General features: G+C 41.9%; 1 protein-coding gene across 9 annotated transcripts in view; it reads right to left on the bottom strand.

Moving 5' to 3' along the window:
• The window catches only part of TLE1 (TLE family member 1, transcriptional corepressor), a 92,490-nt gene that overhangs the window by 44,205 nt on the left and 25,769 nt on the right, over window positions 1–22,516 (bottom strand). For 3 of the 9 annotated variants that reach the window (XM_013993633.3, XM_085019157.1, XM_021065293.2), the window contains 4 exons: window positions 18,385–18,447; window positions 16,510–16,614; window positions 2,544–2,748; window positions 1,788–1,804 (listed from right to left, as the gene is read on the bottom strand). In XM_013993633.3, coding sequence (XP_013849087.1) covers window positions 1,788–1,804; window positions 2,544–2,748; window positions 16,510–16,614; window positions 18,385–18,447 — 390 coding nt within the window. The remainder of the gene's footprint in view (window positions 1–1,787; window positions 1,805–2,543; window positions 2,749–16,509; window positions 16,615–18,384; window positions 18,448–22,516) is intronic. The other 6 variants (XM_003480540.5, XM_085019160.1, XM_021065298.2 and 3 more) reach the window with 4 other exon arrangements.

Consider the following 22,516-nt stretch of genomic DNA (forward strand, 5'->3'; position numbering starts at 1 on the left):
CATTTTATAGATTGGTTTCAGCAATGTATTTATGATATTTTGACTTGAAAGTTCACTGACTACTAGGTCAACACAGACTTACTAACCACTGGACTTAAAAAAAATCCATAGCCTAAAATTCAAGAACTATTTTGTACTTCCTGAAGGGTACAGTTCATCCTCCTTCGTCCATCCCACCCTCCCTTCCTCCAGTCTCAAAGAGGAGATTATTAATATACTCAGAAACACAAACACACCGAGTTATGGAAAAATGTCTCCACAAGCTTAACAGTACAAATTCTACTCATTCATGCCAGTGGCATTTCAGAGAGGCACACACTTGGTATCCCTTCCACAACTGCCTAGAACTCTTGCTGAAACTTCCTACAGTCTTGTATCTTCTAGTATTTTTGTTGCTTTTCCTTGGTCCTTTGAGAAAGGGTTTGTGACACATATGCCCACATTTCCCTTACTATAGATGCCTTTCCTACATTAACTTATATACAGTGAACACTCCATAAATACACAGTGACTTAACGTCAAACAGTAGTACTGAGAACAAAAAGTTGAACTAAAGTCTCAAACCTAGAATAAATTTGATAAAATTAAAACAAGCAGCAGACTAAAGGCCCTGGGCATGCCCATTATCATCTTTTGCCATCTCTGTTCTCTAGTCCAGGGCTAGGGTTTTTAATGTAAGATGACAGACAGTCTATGGGGACACTGAGACAGCAAACCAGAAAGGTCACCTCCATATCAATTTACTCAAGTCTGTGAGTAGGATATTTTAATCCCTAACTCCAATTTTTTCTCCCCCTTTTCTCCTCCCAACATTTTCCAAAGACAACTTAGAATTTTGAATTGAAAAGATTTACATATCTGCCCCCAAACTTGTAAAAAAGTATCAGAATGATTTAAAAATTCAGTATCCCATTTTCTAACCATATTTAGATTAAAGATGATCGAAATACTGACATTTGTTCAGAAAGAAAGAAAAGAAGAGGAGACAAAAATTACAAGTTATCTTGGTTGAAAAGAGGCCAATTCCTCACTCTATTTGCTCCACAACGTTTGAATGCATTTTAGAGAGAGTAGCTGTCCCCACAAATAACTGGTAGATCTGTGTATAGGTCAAACGTACATTACATAAGATGGGTAAGATTTAGGCCGGTGAAAAATGAACTCGATAAACACAGAGCCCCGTATTCTGAATTTCTTTGTTTTTGAGAGCTGACTCAGACACCCAGTTCTTTGGACTAAAATAAAGTTCAAGTTCACACTTCAAGGACATTTATGAAAAGAAAACTAGATATAGAAACCTAGCAACTAAGATGCTCTGCAGAGCATAAGGAAGAGTTTAGGTAGAAATAACATACCAATTTCACGTATGGATTGTGATCTCTTGCCTGTAGACTTGACTAAGATAAAAAAAAATTAATCCTCTATTGAACTACAGGCACACCTGGACTCGAAGTGCAATGATAAACATTTTTTAAATGGGTCTGTGGCACATAGGGATCAAACTATTTTCAGGTCAATAATCATCACAGCAAACACCTTTGTCTCCAAATCATGTCCCTCTCACTTGATGAAAGTTTTATAAAAGGATGGGGAGCGGGGTGGGGGTGGGGAACAGTCATATTAAAAAAGAAGAAAAAAGAAAAAGAAAACAAAACACAACAGTAGCTAAGGGACAGGAGAATGTATGTGGTCTGTGGCTGTGTTAAAGAAGGGCAGCTGGGGGTGCACTGCGGGGGTGGGGGTGGGAGGGAGACGCGTTTATGTGCAGCAGGCGTCAGGGTACTTACTGTGCCCGGTTCTCTGTCTGCTCCCGAGGTTACCAAGAAACGCACAGACATGCCCGTTCAGACACAGAGGCAAGAACAGAAATAAAAAAAAGGGGGGAATAATTAGAACACAAGCCCCAAACAGTTTTAAAAATGGCTTTTATTTATATAAGTCATTGCACATTCCTAATACAGTGATTTCCTGAAAATTACAGTATTTTGTAAACATAAGATTTACAGCTTAACCATACACAAAAGCCTATTTTTTAAAAATTTCTTGACAGAATAAATTACTTTTTTTTTTCAAAAAATTAGTCAAGTGCAATTTTGCCCAATATTTAATGCATACTAGAATTAAAGCCTATGAAACTAAGTAGTAACAGATGCAATTATCAAACCTTTCATTTGAACACATTCACTTTCAAATTTAACTTCTTATTTCGCCCCATTTAACAACATTACTTTCTTTGAAAATTACCCAATTAAGCAGTTAACAGTTTTCCATAATATGGTACAGGCCACTGGCATTAACGAGGCAGTTGCCAAGATGTCAAGATGCCTGCAATCTAAAGAGATCGAGAAATCTACAGATGCCCACGTTAAACCCTGAAAACCTCCAGGGTGAACTGTGTTTCAGTGGCCAAGCTTTGCGACAGTTCCTCTTAGCTCATTGTTTGCTCTCTGTATGGGTTGGGGCTCTCTTTAGCGGTGCACAAACTTTGCAGCACTGTAAGAGTGTTAGGACAAGGTCCTAATCTGGCTTGCCAGGCCTCTCACCTCTGTGGTGCTCTGCATCGTGGTGCTTCTTGTCATCTTTAATTGCCAAGTGAGACTGCCCACTCAGAGCACTAGACAGCGCCAGGAGGCCGGCACTGCCGCCGAGGGGCGGGATTCCAGGAGGCTGAAGTCCCGAAGGGTGAGGGGTGAGGGGCACTGGAGGTCCGTGGCCATGAGAAAGATGCTGGGCTTGCAACTGCTGCTGCTGTCCGTGGTGGTGATGGTGAGAGGGGGAGAGGAGGGAGGGGAGAGTGGGGGAGGGGAGCGGCATCCGGGGGTGAAAGTAGACATGACGACATGACGTGAGAGGATGGAAGACACAGACCAGGAGGTTGGACACACACACACACACATACACCAAGGGAACGAAGAGAGACAGAGGGAGAAAAGGGAGAAAAAAAGATGTGGTTAGCACTTTCAGTCCATCAAAAGCTTTCATCTGCTCAGTTACCTGCTATCATATCATCATCTCAAAATATAATCCTCAGAGTGACACTGTCACATTCTGCCTAACTCACCCCCCGAGAGTGAAGCTGTGGATTATGAGCAAGTCTAGATAAGTTAGTCAGTTCCATCTCTAAGCGCCTCCAGGAATGAAATGCAGTGTGTCACTGAATCTAAAATGTCACCGATGTAAGACGAATCCTGATTTCAGAAAGGTGAAAATGGGAGAGGCACAGATACGCATCCTGCAACACAGTAACTTTATTTTCAACCAGTCACCAGTTACTCAGTGACTCCGATTCACCCCAGCATTCTTTCTTTCTTTCTTTCTTTTTTTTTTTTTTTTTGCTTTTGAGGGCCATACCTGTGGCACATGGAAGTTCCCAGGCTAGGGGTCAAAGTGGAGCTACAACTGCCTCTCTATGCCACAGCCACAGCAATGCAGGATCCAAGCCAAGTCTGCAACCTACACCACAGCTCATGGCAACACCGGATCCTTAACCCACTGATGGAGGCCAGGGATTGAACCTACGTCCTCATGGTTGCTAGACGGGTTCCTTAACCACTGAGCCACAACGGGAACTCCTAGAGATTATCTTTCATTAACAGAACTTGGAAGGCAGGAAGAACTAGCATCCCTCTTCCACTTGTGCGTCCTCAACCTCATGGAGCCCTCACAGAACTGAGGGAGTACTGTTACTCCCATTTCACAGAAGGAACCAGGGCTCAAGGCCTTGAGTGTCTCCCACCAGGTGGGAGGGGAGTGGAGTCAACACAGGAAGAAGGAGCCCCATGGCTGTGCACTAGTCACTGTACCACACACACACGGAGGCCTCAGGGAGCCATGCAAGCCACAGCTGGAAGAAACCTTCCTGGCAAAACTTTTTATCCCCTCTTTTCTCCTGAGCTCCATGCCACAAACCCACCCCCTTCCACGTCACAGAGGAAACCATTGGGATGCAGAGGCCAAGAACCTTGCCGAGAACGCTCTCACCAGCCATGTGGGACTCCAACCGCGATGACTGAGTTCCCTTCCCAAATGCCGTCTCCTCTATGGTTTAACCCATTGCAGACCTTGTAAATCTGTTCACATCAAAAAGCACTGTTGCGCTCATATATTATATTTAAGACACGTTGTCGGAAATGAAAAAGTATCCAAGAAAAAGTATCCCTGGACCATAAATCTGGCCACATTTCAGCTATCCAACATAAAACTCGTTTTTGATGAGACAGTAAAAACGATTAAAGCTCAATTTCTAAGGTGTAATGTTAGGAAATTCTTAAGATTCTGATTTGTGCTCACTTCTCTGGGACTCAATTACTCGTTTTATTTATCACCCTCTTGCGTGATATATATTAGATCTTCACACCAGCGTATGGGTGATTTCCACACCGATCACTGATCTTTAATTGAATCTTAAACATGCTTCCGGCCCTTAAGAGCAAGAGAAAACAGCACCTAAAAGGCAGACATTAGTGTCTACACTCATTTTACAGTAGATTTTCAACCTAGTATCTTTTAAAAAATCTTTAGGCGCCAACCTTCTCTTTAAACTTCTTCCTTCTGAAGAGAGTATAGTTCTAATTAGAGGAGAAAATGGAAAAGAAGGTGAGGTCAGAGCGAGCAGCATCAAGAGTATTCTTGGAAAGTATTTATAAACTACTCATTCTCCACTTACGATCATAATAACAATTTCCTTTCGCATAACATCACCTTCCTGTCATCCCAGAGACACTAATTCTTGCTCTGTCACCTTTTAAGAGCTCAGCAATAGCCAGACATAAAACTGAAGGAGCTGGCAGTGGCATCACGGTCCACTAGGCATGCTCATTAGCACTTAATTAGGAACTAGACACCTGCCATAAGAAATGTGCTTGGAGAAGGATGAGGAACAGGTCTGCCCTACCAGCGATTACTATCATTACTCGGAGAGTAAGAGCTATGTCCGGCTTCAGGGTTGGGGAAAGGCAGTGATGCATACACAAGTGGGTGCAGCGGGGTAATTAAGCACGGCACTGATTAAACCAAGATGAGAGAGGCTAAGCAGGGGAAGGAATTTAACTACATGGTAGAGGATACCACCCTATCCACCCTTCCTCATATCCAGTCCCATCCCCCTGCCAATGGAGTCCTCAGAAGATGACTCCAGACCTGGGATTATTTATGTCAGAGCCAAGGCAGTCTCAGGTGATACTGGGATATGCTGGAAGAAAGCTGATTTTCTGCCAAACCCAGGATGGTTTTTAGAAAGAGGAACAGGAAAGCATTCTCTGATGTACTGTTAAAAAGAAACACTGAGCTTATAAAATAAAAGGGTTTTGCCACACCTGTGAAGCAGGCGTGAAGAGATAAACCCAACATTTAGGCAAAGAGCTCTCAACAGGGCTATCCAACAGCCTAACTGGCCATGGGTAACACACACCGCTACCCTGCTCTAGCTTTCTAGGCCCCTTGAAGAGATAGCTCACTGTCTATTATTAGAGCCAATTGGGTTCTTCCATCCTTAGCTTAGCCATCTTGAAAGCTCCTTCTTCCTCCTTTTTTAAAAAAGCAAAATCCTATCAGAATGAGAGGAGTGTTAACTAAGTATCGACAGGATGAATCAGCTATGAAGATGCTATAGACCCAGAAAACGTGGATAGTGCTGCCTGACATGCGACTTCTTTAGCCTGCCAGGCAGTGCTCCCAGGTAATATTTGTAGCTTCACTACCTGGCCTCAGCTCAGAACACCGGAGGGAGGGAGGGTGGGCATCACAGCTCCCATTTCACAGATGAGTGGCTTGCCGTGGGGCTCACAGCCAAAGCGATGACTGCAAACCTTTTGTTCCCTGAAACAGGAGAAATCCTATGGCCCCAGAGCACCTTGTTCACAAGGAGTCTGTTACAGACCTAGTGTTCTCAAGCAAAGGGAGGACAAGGGCGATGTCTTTCTCCACCAAGAAGACCTCGTGTTTCTCCCTTCCCTGGTAAGGAGACACTCTTGCAAGAATGCACACCCAGAGACAGTCCACCCTTCACCACCAGACATTTACGGGGAAATAAAATCATCTTCACGATGTGGTCTCATCAGCAGTGACAGATGAGGATTTATTCAAAAGATTTACAATTCACAAGGTGCCATCTCTCCAGTCCCCACTTCCCAATTCCCTGCATTGGAGAAAGGAAAATACCTTTTGCTCTCCTTCTCTTCCAAGGAAGCCAATGAAGAATCAAGCCTAAACTGAGAGAGCTCTGGCTTCTCTCAGCAGATAAAATATTTTCTAAAATGAATAGAGGGCCCACATACAGAAGACTGAAACAACTGACTCCACAGGGGTTGCCCCATGTGTCAATCTTGTACCCATCTCCTTCACCAAACAAAGAAATATGAATGCTACTTTAAAAATGCACCTTAGGACAAGAGATCCTGCCGCTGTTATATAGCCAGCAACACCTCAAAAAACCTAATGGCTCTGCCGATGAGCAGACTCTACATGCATCAGTCCTCCACAGATCCAAACCTGTCCATAGCACTGCAGAAACTATAAAATGTTTCATGACAGCAAGGCTGGGAAAATTCAACCTTCTACCCATTCATTAGCTGGTATTAATTAGTAAACTTTTTTTTTTTTTTTGCCTTTTTTAAGGGCCGCACCTGTGGCTTATGGATGTTCCCAGGTTAGGGGTTCAATCAGAGCTACAGGTGCCGGCCTACGCCAGAGCCACAGCAACGCAGGATCCGAGCTGCATCTGTGACCTACACCACAGCTCATGGCAACACCGGATCCTTAACCCACTGAGCAAGGCTGGGCACCAAACCCTCGTCCTCATGTATCCTAGTCAGGTTCAGTACCACTGAGCCACAATGGGAACTCCTAGAAAACTTTTTTTTTTAAAGTTAATGCTCATAGATTTATATACCACAGAACACAAAAGCAAAATAGTTCATGAAGCTATCAGAAAAGGCCTTTTTGATGAACAGTGGTGGTTTGTGGCAGTATGTATCAACCTAGACTCAAAGAAAGCAACTGCGACACCTCTTTCCCCAACCCAGGGACATCTAGCAACATCAAGAGACGTTTACAGTTGTCACAACTAGGAGGGAAAGAGGAGGAGAAGTGCTACTGGCATTTAATGGGTAGAGGGAGGTATGCCGTTAAACACCCTACAATGCACACAGGACAACCCCCAGGACAGAGACTGAGCAAGCCCAGAATGTCAACAGTGCTGAGGCTGACAGGTTTTGGTCTACATCTAAGCTGGAATTCTGTCCCATTGTATTAGAACCCATGTTCTTATACGCCAAAGGACTTGCCAAAATGTTGCTTAAAAATACTCCCAGATGGCAGCTATACCTCCAATTTGACCCCTAGCCTGAGAACTTCCATATGCTGCAGGTATAGCACTGAGAAGCAAAAAAAAAAAAAAACCAAACAAACAAAAAAATGAAAAATATTCCCAGAAATATTTTTCAAGGGAGTTCCAGCTGTGGTGCAGTGGGTTAAGAATCTCACTTCAGTGGCTCAGGCCACTGCAGAGGTACAGGTGTGATCCCTGGCCAAGTGCAGTGGGTTAAGGATCTGGCATTGCTGCAGCTCTGGCATAGGTCATAGCTGTGGCTCAGATTCAATCACTGGTCCAAGAACTTCCATATGCTGTGGGTGCAGCCATAAAAAAAATACTTTTTCGGGGAGTTCCTGTCGTGGCTCAGTGGTTAACAAATCCAACTAGGAACCATGAGGTTGCAGGTTTGATCCCTGGCCTTGATTAATGGGTTAAGGATCCGGCATTGCCGTGAGCTGTGGTGTAAGTCGCAGACGAGGCTCGGATGCTGAGTTGCTGTGGCTGTGGCATAGGCTGGAGGCCACAGCTCTGATTAGACCCCTAGCCTGGGAACCTCCATATGCTGTGGGTGCGGCCCTAGAAATGACAAAAAAAGACCCAAAAAAAATTTTTTTTTAAATTTAAAAAGTACTTTTCAATATTCGACGCTTCATTGTCCCTTCCCCATCAAGTACCTTGTTAAAATTCAAAAAACTGACTGAGCATCTTCTTCCCAATGTTGACCCCACTAACAATTCAAAATAAAACAAACAAAAACTTCATTATTTTACAAAACAATTTGGGAAAGAGCTACCGGGAACTTTTACATACTGATCTGCTGCCTCAAAGGTGATCTGGCAAAAGTTCAGGTTGAGGGATAAGGAGATAAACGCATTTGTTCTTACCTCAACAATTCGAAGAGGCTGAGAATGAGACAAGTAAAACAAACACCAAACCCTGAGTTAATGATACTGAAAACCCACAAGGAATAAAATAACCTCATCCATGTCAAACAACAGCCATGCATTTAGAATTTTAATTCACATTTTTACCTAGCACAGACTGGGTCAATTATGTTGCTATAATGAACCTGACTTTGCTGTTTACATTTAGAGCTCTAATATAATAGGGCAGTGGTTTCTACATTTTTGTTTCTAAAACAGGTGGAGCACATGGTTTACCACCACAGAGCAGCCTATATAAGTGGAAAGGACACCCAGAATAAAAATGAAGGCCAACATCCCCCTCATGCCCACTAGATGCCAAGTTTCTTATCACCAACCACTGAATCAATTGGAATTTCTGAAATTTAACCCACTTTATCTAACCTTTGGGAAAACTATGTCACACAGATCACAAACTCAACCCAACGAGAACTAAAACCATGCCCCCAAATAGCATCTCTAATGCTAAAAGCATGACCTTACGTGGCATTCATAGTACTTGATATTTAAACACTTTTAAATGGAGAGGGGAAAAAAGTGAAAAGTAACATTTGTTGACAGTTCTCTCCAAATTGCTCTTCCTTGATTTCTGCTATTTCCTCTGTTCTTTAAAACACTCAGTTCTTATCTGGGGAGAGTACAGAAAAAGAAAACTGGTACACTACAATAAACAAGCGGGAAGAGTGGGGACGGACGAGCTGTGTGGCAGCAGAAACATCAAGGACACGACTACAGGAGTTATCGGAAAACCTCCCATTGTGTGGATGGCCTCTCGTGTGAAGAGGGACAAGGGTGATAAACAGGCAGAAACTGCTTGCTGGGGCCAAGAATTCTCAAGCCACTTGAGGACAATAAAGAAATAAATAAAAAATAAATCCACCGAAAAGACCCCATCTCATCGGGGAAGTGCACAGAAAATGACACACAGAAGCAAAGTGGATGGGCTGTGCGTAGGCAGGCACCAGGATGAAGGCCACCAATTCTGAAAAGCATTTCAACTCCTCTTTCCTCCTTCTGAATTTCACCTAACCCACATAGGCCCACTCATGCTGCATCATCACCCTGACTTATTCATCCCCACCTGCCCAGGATGCCTGTTTTGGTTGTGACGTAAAGGCCTGAATTAGACTAGGTTTTAACCATGTTTACTTAGGTAGATCCACTTGCAAAACCACGGATGGTTTCGATGAAAAGATGCTCAGCATCACCAGCCATTAGAGACACGCAAATCAAAACCACAAACGAAGCAGCAGAGGACACGCACTAGGACAGCTAGAATCCAAACAATGGACAGTAAGTGCTGGATAAGGAGAGAAACTGGCATTCTCAGCCCCTGCTAAGGGGGAAGGTAACATGGGAGAGCCACTGGTTGTACAAAATGTTAAACAAAGTGACCAAATGACTCAGAGATTCCATTCCTAGATGTAAATACCCAGATAAAAGAAAACATGTCCACACAAAAGTATGTATGCAAATGTTCACAGCAATATCATTCCTAATAGCCAAAAGGTGGAAATAACTTAAATGACCATCAACTGATGAATGGATAAAAAAAATGCAGGAATTCACATGGTGGCTCAGCTGTCACAAACCTGACTAGTTTGATCCCTGGCCTTGCTCAGTGGGCAGAAGGATCCGGTGTTGCTGTGAGCTGTGGTATAGGTTGCAGATGCAGCTCAGATCCTGTGTTGCTGTGGCTGTGGTGTAGGCTGGCAGCTGCAGCTATGATTTGACCCCCAGCCTGGGAACTTCATATGCCGTGGGTGCAGCACTTAAAAAACAAAACAAGGGAGTTCCCGTCGTGGCGCAGTGGTTAACAAATCTGACTAGGAACCATGAGATTGTGGGTTCGATCCCTGGCCTCGCTCAGTGGGTTAAGGGTCCAGCATTGCCGTGAACTGTGGTGTAGGTCAACAGGTCACAGGGGCATCTGGGATCTGGTGTTGCTATGGCTGGCGAGTAGGACGGTGGCTGCAGTTCCAATTCAACCCCTAGCCCAGGAACTTCCATGTGGCAGGTGCAGTCATTAAAAAATAATTAAAAAACAAAACAAAACAAATGTGGTATATTGATGCAATGGAATACTGATCAAAAAGAAGGACTGAAGTACTTGCTGCAATGTGAATAAACCCTGAAAACATTATGCCAAGTGAAATAAGCCAGACACCAAAGGACACATATTATTTGATGTCATTTATATGAAATGTTCAGAACAGGCAACTCCAGAGAGATAGGAAGATTAGCAGTTGCCAGGGGTTTGAGAGGAGGGGGCAGGAGGTTTGACTGATAATATGGGTTTCTTTTTGGAGTGATAAAAATGTTCTCAAATTAGCAGTAATGGCTGTGCAAGTCTGTGAATATACTAAAAACCTGTGAGTTGTATGCTTTATTTTGTTTAAGTTTTATTAAATAGAGTTAATTTACAATGTTGTGATAATGTCTGCTGTACAGCAAAGTGACTCAGCCAAACATATACACATATCCATTCCCTTTCAGGTTCTCTTTCCATATAGATTATCACAGAATATTGGGCAAAGGAGTGCTATACAGTGTGAGTTGTGTGCTTTTAAGCGGGTGAATGATAAAGTAATGATAAAGTAAATCACACATTAATTTTAAAAACTGCATAGATCTAATTTCTAAAACAAGATGCTCTACTTTCTATTCTGAAGAAATTTTTTCTCCCACTAAAAAGAGGGAAAATATTATAATGGCTTCTAAGAAATCCAAGTAAAAATCATATGAAAATGCATGGGGGTGGGGGATGAACAAGTAAACAACACTTCAGCAAGTTTCCTAGTAACTAAAGAGCACACTGCCTATACAGAGGAACCCAGATGCAGAAGCCAAGCTCTGCGTTTGTCAGAGATACCTAGTTAAACTCTCAGTTAAAAAACTAGCTTGAACTAAGGAAGTAGGATGCATAAAAAACTTCTCTGCAGTACTGCTCAATCCCTTTGGAAAATTAATAAAAGGGCTGGACTACTGGAATTTAGGTGGCAGGTATGTCACTACATAGAAGCTGGGAGAGCTGGAAGATCCATGTTTGTTGTCATCATTTTATTTACTCCATTTGATAGCAGGCTATGTATTATTCTCCAAGGGCGAATTTGTTTTATAAAGAAACTTACAGCTGGGTTATTGATGGGCTTTCCAGGGATTAACCACATACTCATAAGAATAAGAGGCTAACCTCATCCTCTTAAACTTCACACACTACAATCCTATAGATGGCTGACAGCTATGGCCTGGAGGAGAAAAATAATCCAAGGTTTTTTTGCTAATCCTTAAACCAATCATCTCATGCAACAACAGGGAGGCCTTTAGGTCTACAACTCAATCTGTTAAGGACATAAAGGCTCCTACAGACCCATTGGGAGTTTGTATTCACAGCCATCCCCTACACAAACATAGTAGGGTGACACCACCCTACACCTCTTTTATTTCATATTACGTTGTTTTAAAGTATAGAGACTTACCAATTTCCCTATGAAACAGAAATAGACACATCTGACCAATAACTGGACCCCAAAGGCCTTGACAGAAATTATATTCATGGAAAGTAATTAAGACCCCATTCAAATAAATGAGAAAGGACAACAACCTTGCTGACATTAACCCCAAATTTCCCCCGAGTTCCCAAAGTTGACAGCATTGCTGTGGGGAGTTGTTTAAATCTTCTTATATCCAACAGTTAGTATCAAGGCAGCTCTCAGAAATCTAGCATTTCGTGGTAAAGAAGGACAAGCCCCACTGGTCACCCAGCCATCTCTTCTTCTTCCTCTTCTCTCCTTCCTATTCTATCACAAGGACCCCTGCCACCTCTCGGTGCCAGCCAAAGGCCTGGTTCCCTTTCCTCTTTACGTTGAGAAAGGAAGCCAATGATGATGCCTTGTCCACACATTTTTGCTTCTCAAATCTCTCTCCATCTGTTCCTCAAACTTAACTTTTCCCCCCTGGTTTTGATCTTTTAAGTTTGTTCATCAAAAGTTAAATGGCAGTGCTTTTGTGCTGCTGTGTCCTTATTAAAAGTCATTCAAGCACAACAACTTAATAGCAGGAGCAGAGCATCTGGCTGGGTCTAATCTCAAACACAGACATTCATGTTAACCACCATGAAAAGACAAAGGAGGAGGTGACCTGCTGCTCAGAGCAATAGCCCCTCACAGGGGCTTGGCCAGTTGGACCCAGAGATCTGCTACAGGCATTGAGAGAAACCACGTAGCCAAAACCACAGTTCAGGGAGATAGGACCATGTGCTGGGTGAAGGCTACCAGCCAAGGGCTTACCCCCACAAAAGCCTTGTGAGCTAAGTGGTATGATCCATCTGTAGACTGATGCTAACAGAAGTTAACTGACTGTATGAGGTCACAAAGCTAAAAAGTAGCAGTGTCCCAACCAAGTCATTCTTATCCCAGGTCCAGGCTTTATCCAAGGTAACCAATGCAAACAGTCTTAGAAAGATGAGCTACTAGGTTAGAAACAGATATAAAACCATGCGACTGTTTTCTTTAAAAAAAGAAAATTGCACTTTGCTAATTATTCTTTTACTTTCTAATCAAAAAGCAACCATGCTTCTTCAGGGGGTAGGACCACTTGGCTGAAAAGAAACATAAAGGGCCTTTCTGGGATGGTGGGAACCATCTGTACCCTGAGAGTAGTGTGGGCTACAGGATGTGTGCATGGGCCAGTGATCCTTAAGACCTGTGCATTTCACCTGTGAATTACACGTCAATTTTTAAAAAATCATGTGTTCACAGGTGTCTATATCTACATTATATATATTAGTTACATGTGATATAAACCCAGTGAAAAGGTAATACTAATTATCTGGAATCCCAATCTTGATTTAAAATCAATTGTTTAGTATCACAGCAGGCAGAAGAGAGCTCTTAGCTCCCAACTCCCCAAACACTACAATGGGGCGTGATCTTAGAGTCCTTCGTTAATCTTCCTCACCTTCAGGTAGCCATTAGCTATTCCACAAATAAAATGTTCTCTCCATCAATAATCTACTTTGTTTTCAGCATGTGAGGTAGCACTCCAAATTAAAAAAAAAAAAAAAAAAAAACTTTGAGAAATGCTGCTTAAATTGTGGAGACTGATGTTTAAAAAGAAAAAAAAATTCAAGTTCAAATAAGTAAGTTCTCTTCCCACAATGAACTTGTTTTCTAAAGTACAAGTGAGCATGTACCAAATCAAATAAACTGCGCCTATTTAGATCTCTGCATTATTAAATACTTTTTATCGTTACAAGAACATAACATGTTTGACAGCAAAAGAGCTTAAAAAAGCAAAATTCAAAAAAGTTAGGTTGCCGTTATCATTCTGCCAATTATCAAATTTGCCATCAGTCAAAGCTGTTAGAAAAAAAAAGCATTAACAAAAAACATTTCGAGTTTCTCCAAATATCAAATATCTAAGAAGCTTATCTTTCTTAAATAACAGTAATCTATTTAAGCTGAAGGCAGGTGCTGTTGTGGAAAGTGGAAAAAGATTTAAAATTCAGTATTTTCTCCCAGATATAAGAGGACTAAGTTTTCTATGCAGTGAGAAATGGGCACCATTAGTTCATGCTAACAAAAACGAAAAATAAATAAATAAATAACCTCTCTCTTCCTACTAAAAGAGCATCCACAGAGTCCCAGGATATAGCTGATCTTACCTAGAAGCTTGGTGTCCTTGAGAAGATTTAACTTTTTCCAGGTTTGCTAAAGAGAAATATCTTTAGCCCTGTCAAGCAAGCAGTAAGCTCCTTGATTGTACCTTAAAGGGAATGAGAATGTTTCGGCTCATTTGCATTTTAAAGGGTACTCTTTCATGATCTTTCACACTTGTAATAGATGTCTAAACCGTTAAATTACTATTTCTTTTCTTAGCCTGAAAGTCGATGCAGACGAAGAGCATGGCCTCTCCCATTGTTCTTTACCCTAAGTCGGTCCCTGAACAATACTGACAGCTGCTATCAAACGGGGCAGCATTTACTCAGCGCGCAGCTGCTGCTTGTAGGAACAGACAGCCTCCCGGAGCCTCCTCCCCTCTGGGGAGACAGGTTGACACACTGCATGTTCAATGAAGGGGTGCAAAGGTCCACTGAATTGTCAACCCAATTTTATGCTACTTCGATTTTCCAGGACGAGCACAATTCCTTTCAAGCAAAAATCAAGCATATGCCAGAGCATGAAACTTACGGAGCGGGATAATTATTGATCACTACAAACTTTAAAAGAGCCTGCTGACATAAATTAATATACTGATCCAAAAATTACAATTATAAAAGCTGCACATGCCAGTATGCTGAAGACACACAATTGGCGTTAAGTCTTGTGCTGGGCCCAATTCACTGATTTGGGTTATTGTTGCTAGCTATCAGAGCTAATCTGCCTTTATAATCTCAACAACATGTTTCCTGGACGAAAGCCATTCATAAAATTAGCGATTCATCTGCCCTTCCAAAACAACCTGCTAGTTTTATTTTCTGATTCAACTCAAAATGAGTATTACCTATAAACATCTGGTTAACACGATTTCCTCCTTTCTAATGGGTAGGATTGAGCAGTGCCTTTGAGGATGTAAGAGTACAAAGTTTTACCATTAAGAAATGATATGTAAAAATTTAGAGCCTATCAGAAAACAAACATGTTCCACAAAATTTAACTGGGTACTTGAGAACTGCTTTGCATATGTTTTCCTTTAATCAAAACAGGCTTTTCCATCCTCATTCATTTGGGTTAAAAAAAATTCTGGGCTCGAGCTACAAGTACAATTTGCTATTAGTCTTTGCTAATCAAACACGGTACATGCAAAAGTACCAGTGAATATTTGATTTGATCTCTGAAATAAAGCAATTCATTACACAAGAAAAGGGTACAGAAGGCAGCAGACAAATGCAGATGTAATTGTGTTTTTTGTTGAATGTGATTAGAGAGCCCACTAAGTAACAGTCAAAAATGTGATACTAAGGGGGAGAGATGCAGAGCCCGGATCTGGGGGGAAGAGGAGGAGGGGAGAATTGTTTATGCAGAGCTAAGCTGTCAAGTGTAATAAAGCAGCTTGAATAAAATTTAAGCTGAAAATCCACTGAAGCTCCCCATTTCAGGGAGGAAAAAGCTATTAAAAGGAAATGAAGGTCACCCTCCCAGTTTATTTCACCTAATTGACTGCCAATAGCTTACCACAGGCAACCCGACTGCAGATCTGCAATTGAGAAACTGATGAAAGGAGAGTTTTCAAGCTGAGGCTCATTCTTTAATCCTCCTTGGCTCTTATGTTTTTTCTCCATCTCCAGTTGGGATGTAATTTTAAACCCTGATGGATTAACTGGTTCCATTGTCTGTGGCCGTCACTGCACTATGGCACTCTTAATCCGTACAGCAGCATGTCTAATTATCATTACAAAGTGTCTGAGGGAACTATAAAGACCAGCAGGGCATCTTCTCACAAGCAATTAACATAAATTGATAAATGAGTGATTTGAATCCGCTCAAGGCACTCACATATGAATAAAATCAGAAAGGACGGTCCCTTGTTTCAGCTACTTCTTCTCTGCTTAGTCTGGAAGGGCAGAAAACATGAGAACCGTCCCAGACCCTGCAGTTGCAGGGGTGGGGGGAGATGAACTCATGCCTGGGATGGACTGAAGGGTTCACAGGGCTCATTAACGCAGAGCCAAGGACTTGTGATTGACAACCAGTTGCCAGCAAGGAGCACTGACTGAACTCAACCTAGGAGTGCAGAAACCCGGTAAAAGGCTAGAGGGCACCAGGACAGACAATTACCACTTCTTCGACAGCAAGAGAGCTTGCTTCTCCATCGAGGTGCCACTTAAAAATTCATGGAGGAGGCACAAGAAAAGCAAAACAGTTATTTTTAGAAGGTAGGTTCTAATACCCTGGGAGGGCAAAAGGCAAAAGGCCACTAAATGAAATCATTCTGAGACGTGCCTTGACCTCACTGAGATCTAAGGTGATACAACAGATGTTAGGAAAGTATATGTTTAAAGTGCTTCCCTAAAGCTTTAACTGGACTAAGGAAGCAGGAGCAACTACATTTATTTTCCCAGTGAAAAGAAGAGATATTCTTCTTCCCCTCCTACAAATGTTTCTGTCATCTCCCTTATGCTAATTTCTGTTCACCGACCCACCTCAGCATATCTGAAACTGCCATCCCCGCCCCTGCTGATCAAATGGGTCCGGGTTAAGCTACATAACATGACATACAGAGATAAAGATTAAGCCATCAAGTTAAGAAGAAATGAAAGCTGGTTATACACACTGTAGGAGGTAGACCTGGTAGGCCACGTACCCCGATGATGGCATTCAGCTCTGCCATGGTCACCTGTTTGGCTCGTTCAACAGCCTGGGCCACCTGTTGTTGATGCTTGAAAAACAAGGAGAAGAAAAAGTGTTAGCGAGGAGGCCAAGAACTTTCCTGTACCCTCCAAGAAGACAAATGCTACATGTGGTGCAGACTGAAGTGTCATACGGAGTTAAAGGTGAAGCTGCTGGAGCACACATGATTTCACAGAACACACAGACAGTGGGAAAGGAAAATAGCCAGTGATGCTTTCCTTACTTCTAACCAACAACTTCTGATGGGAATTTGTGGCTCAGAATAGTAGAAAGTCAAAAAAGGACATCAAAAACAGTAACGTGAAGCCTTGAAAAATAAATAGTATGAGATGCGGAATATCACCCTAGTTCTCAAGAGCGGTTTGTGACAATACGTTTGAGCAGGACAAGTTTAGAGTCATTTAAAAACACTCATTTCGACACCTAAAATTTAAATATTAAAAGTGCAACTGCTTCTCTGGTCAACAAATCTCAGTCCACCAGTTGGTTTTGGAAAACTCTGGAAATTCCTCTCCTCCTTCAGTCCTTAGATGTTTCATCCTCCACAGAAGAAAGGAAGGGCCACCCCCTCCATTACACAAAGCTCTGAGATCACAGGCTGGAAACATCTGCATACCTCCTAGTCCCATCCACAAATAAAAACAAAGTTGCACTATCAGGGGACTGGTCTCTTTGGGGGAAAGGAGATTAGAGCAGAGACCAGGATTACTAAAGTCTATCCAAGGACAGCTTCACAAGGCCAACAAATCTAAACTGCAACATCATGTAAATGCTATGCTGGAAAAGGCTGCCATGAGGATAGGTATGGTGCCACCTTGCTTGGAGCAGTAGATGCCAAGGAGAACAGACACTCAGTATGACATCTCCAAGGCCTGATGCTTTTCACTCTGTGTCAAGATGTATGCATCCTGTATACATTTAAAACACAGTTGTTCATTTCTTAGCTTGGATCCAAAAGTAAGAAACATTAAGGCAAATTTAAAATCTACTGGGTTTTTCAAAATACTTTTTAAATTTTATTCAAGTATACTTGATTTATAATTATTGTGTTAATTTCTGCCACACAGAGAAGTCATTCAGTTATATACCTATATATGTATTATTTTTTCATATTCCTTTCTAGGATACTGAATACAGTTCCTTGTGCTGTATGGTAGGACTTTGTAAAACGTATTGGGTTTTGAGTCAATTTCATAAATTACTCATATAAAGAGCTTTTCCTTCTCAAAACATTAAGGTTAAACTTCTAGGACTTTGTAACTTAATAATATGCCTTATTCATGTATACGGCTCCGTAAGCTAAGGTAACGAGAAATGCGTAACATGAATGCTCTTATCCTTAATTGTATCAGCATGCCCTCCTTCCGGGGAAGCCTTACATCAACCTGCCTTGATGTACAAGGACAAATGAAATACCTGCTTCCATGGTCAAGTCAACCCTGATGGAACCATTTTAAAAAATGCAGACTAAGAAAAGCTGCCTAGAGAAAAGACACCTGCATCATCAGTAGCTATTGAGCTTATACTACTCCTCTAAGAAAAGGAAAGCTTTATGCTCGAGAGTCATTTTGCAGTTTTCCACAGAAAAAAAAATTAATTTAAGGTTGAGCTATTGTCACCACTTCTACAGTGTGCCCTCAGATCTCTTAGATGGAATAGCAGGGGGTTTACACACTTCAGCTATAACAGATGTTCTTCACACTTGTTCCTCACGATAAAATTAACATCTTAAAACCACCTAATTTGCAAACAGAGAAGCAACATAATTGCACTTTAACAGCTGAACAGTTTTACTTACTTCCTGAGACAGAAATGGGATGACTTGTGCACAAATCGTATTCAATCTCTTGGCGATTTCGGTCTATAAAGACAAAGCCATATAAATGTTTAGTATATTTCATAATCAGTTCAGAAAGATAAAACTTCATACCTAACCCTGGAGTCCTCCACTACCTCGCTCTTGAGGGCATAAAACTGCTTTCCCAGGCTACATTAGCAATATTTATCTTGAGATAAACAGTAGATATTAATCCCACTTGCAAAGTAAGACATAATCGCACGCTTTATTGGTCACTTAAATAAGAGATAATGGGTAGTTTAATTGAGTCGGAAAATCTGCGTGGTTTAAGGCTATGTAATCATTTAACCTGGTGATTGCAAACCCCTCCATACACTTATTCAATTATAGGGCACATTTATGTAGCTCCAGCAAGTCCATTCAAACTGGAGTCAGAAACCTGGAGCAGGAGCAACTACCCAGGCAGTCAAGCTCTCAAAATAAGTGAGAAGGCAAATGCAATAAATGAGAAAGCAAAAGAAGACCTCCTTCCCTCTTGTCCCAGCTCCTGCACAGCTGAAACTTTAAAGTCAGTAAGGCTTCATTCACCAAGTCTCACAATTTCAAGCAAGCCTAGAAAATACTGCTGAAACTGAACTCAAGTTCAGCGTCACAATCAAGTCAAGGTACTCTGGGCTTTTGCAGTTTCACCAGAACGCAGCATCAAATGCCAGGACCTCACTGACAGGTTCCATGGTTCCACTGAACTCATTAAGAAAATGTGTCCTGAGTGTCTGTGGTATAGGCTGTACTAGAGAAAGCAGGAAAAGTCCCTGCTCAGCTCCAAATGCACAGCAGTCCCTGGCAAGGGAAGAAGTAGAAGGTGCTCTGCTTCCAGCCTAGGGTAGGAGCCACCTGCCCACCCTACCTCAAACACTCTCCAGTGACACAAAGCAGCCCTGCTTTCCTCTGAAGAACCAGTTCTGCTTCTTAATTTTTATTAATTTTTTGAAAAGAATTCTCTTGTGATGCAGCATGTTAAGGATCCAGCATTGTCACCACAGCGGCCGGAGTCACTGCTGCGGCAGGGATTCCATGGCTCTGGGAACTTCCTCATGTTGGGGGTATGCCCCACCACCCCCAAAGTCATCTGAGGAGTCCCACTTATTTATTTCATCACTTTCTGTCAATGCTTACTAATGCCGCCTCTATTACTGATTAGGCAATGAAAAGGACTATGAGAAGAAAATTATGAAGCACACAGCCCCATGCCCTTGAGAGAGAGAATGGAATAAGTGAGATAAAGTAGAAACCTCAGGAACTGTATAGTCAAGTACATTCAAAAAAAAAAAAAAAAAGAGCTGCCTTTTGTCCTCTGAGATGATTCCAGTTAACTGAGCACCAAGCCTTTGGTTTTATGGGATTGGACTGAGGCCAACCCAACTCAATTCTCCCTGACCACCAAAGAGATGGGGTTATAGACCGTGGCTTAGAAGAAATGTACTGGAAGGGAAATGACTGGTATAGAGAACAAACCCATGACCTTGCTTGAACAAGCAGGGCAAACAGGTACGTATACGCAAAAAGGGTGCAGCTGGACCAGGTGCAAACACAGAACTGGGTCAGCCCCACCCAGTCCATTTAATCACCGCCACCCACTCAAGCTAACTCAAGGTCATGGCTCTCCTCGAAAGCAGGCACACGCTACCCTTGCCTCTGCAACAGAGTTCTACACTATATATTTAATGGTGACCTCTGTGGACTCTTGCTCCCCACTATCCTACCTACCATACATTCCAACAGCATTCTGTACTTTCCCCGTCTCTAAAACTCATTTTTCAAAATGATCTCTCTTCCCTTTGCGTACGCATACACAGATGTATGGTATACAGAAATACACACGAAAGTTAAAATAACGAAGTCCACCATCCAGAAGATAACCACGTGTAACATTTTTCCGTGATCTGCACTCCAACATCTGTCATAGATACCCTCCCACTCAATAAATACAGATATGAATAAGGACATCATCAATATGTTCCCCTATACAAGCAAACAGGTGTCTAAGCACTTCTGATATCAGGGGATATTTATGTTACACCTAAAATTTTCCACAGTTATAAACTCTATGTCAAAATAACACTCTCCCTAGATCTCTAAAAGGAATCCCTAGACGTGAAATTGCTAGGTCCAAGTGTATGCATATTTTAAACTATAATTCACGCTGATGAACTGCTCAGTGGAAAAGCTTACCAATTTACATTATCACCAGTTTATGAGGGTACATGCTCCCCCACTCAGTGTCAATACTGGATTTTGTTGACCTTTTTTTTTTGAATCTTTATCCATCTAATAGATGAAAACATTACCTCATTTTTATTTGCATTACTTGGATTCTTCCTGAAGTTAAAACTCTTTTCAGATATTGATTGGCCTACTGTATTTTTCTTTTCTCTCTTTTCCTTTGCTATTTTCTCATCACCCGTCTTTCTGTAGTAATTCTTTCCATAGGACAAATACTGACTCTCTTTCACAGTTTTTCCACCTGCCACTTGTCTTTTAACCTTTCTTACTATGGACTTTTTGCTGTGCAAAAATGTAAGTTTTTGTTTTTTTTTTTTTTTTTTTTGCTTTCCAGAGCCGCACCCATGGCATATGGAAGCTCCCAGGTTAGGGGTTGAAACGGAGCTGGAGCTGCTGGCCTACACCACAGTCGGCCTTCAGCCACACTGGATCCTTAACCCGCTTAACCTGTGTCCTCGTGGATATTATTCAGGTTCCTTTCCACTGAACCATGACAGGAACTCCCAAAACTTTAAGTTTTTATGTGATCAAACTAAAGAGTGGTGTTTCTATGTTCCTGGCCTTTGGAACCCCAAATTATAGAAGCCATTCTTAATTTTCTCCCAGAGTTGCTATGACTATCCTTTCTACACTTAATTACTTGACATAAATGGAATTTATTTTAGTTTTAGACATAAAGATGATCTCCTCTTTAAGTAATAATTATATATGTTATAACACGGAGTGGCTTCAAAGTAAAAGTGAACTTGACTGTCAGGGGACAGTTAAGACCTGGTTTCAATGAAATGAATTCATAAACCTTTAATAACATTAGAGTTATTAAGAACCAAATTAAAAAGTACAGATTAAAGCACAGACAATAGCCAAGACTGCAACAGGAGGCCGAGGGTTAAATATCAAAGCTCAAACTAGTGAAGAAACATCAAAAGCCTTACCATTTGTCCTGGGAATCCGAAATAAACGGTCTAGAGAAGAAAGGGAAATAAGGACTACAGAGAAGGATCTTATCCCAGCTGTCTGACTCTTCCCTCTGCCAGGTCTCTCTAAACTCTAATCTTAAAACTATGACAAGTGAGCTTGATGAACCAGGAAGCCTAGCTTCAAATTTCACCTCTGACTCACCTTGAAACTGTCCAAGCAAGCTGTCCAGGCTTCAAGAGTACCTACTCCTGGCAGCATGAAGATGCAACGTGTGCTATCTGAGTTCTAAAACATCACCACCACCGAAGGAGGGTTTCACAAACTTTGCGCCCAGCCCTTAAAATAGTGTGGATGGCAGCATAAAAACTGACAGCGATTCTTTAGTATTATCTCTTGCTTCAACACAAGGGTATTCTTTTTTTTTTTTTTTTTGTCTTTTTGTCTTTTGTTGTTGCTATTTCTTGGGCCACTCCCACGGCATATGGAGGTTCCCAGGCTAGGGGTTGAATCGGAGCTGTAGCCACCGGCCTACGCCAGAGCCGCGGGATCCGAGCCGCGTCTGCAACCTACACCACAGCTCACGGCAACGCCGGATCGTTAACCCACTGAGCAAGGGCAGGGACCGAACCCGCAACCTCATGGTTCCTAGTCGGATTCGTTAACCACTGCGCCACAACAGGAACTCCGGGTATTCTGATAAGACCTTTAATATAGCGCCAATTAACGAATAGCAGCATTTTCCACCTGCCCTTCTAGTCCTGATCACAGTTAATAAGCAGGTTAAACTGGATAGCAGGTTAACACCGCTTAAGCAGGTGTTAAGAAAGTTCTGTAACCTTTTCAGACTGCCTTCTTTCCACCTCCTCCAAAGACTAGACAACTCCAATGGAAAAAAACTGTATTTTCCGCCTAGAAATCACTTTCCTAC

This window comes from Sus scrofa, chromosome 1, assembly GCF_054392235.1.
Source record: "Sus scrofa isolate SSC_HxYL_T2T_F1_AM1 chromosome 1, Sscrofa_HxYL_maternal_Yorkshire_Landrace_v2.0, whole genome shotgun sequence".
NCBI lineage: Eukaryota > Metazoa > Chordata > Mammalia > Artiodactyla > Suidae > Sus > Sus scrofa.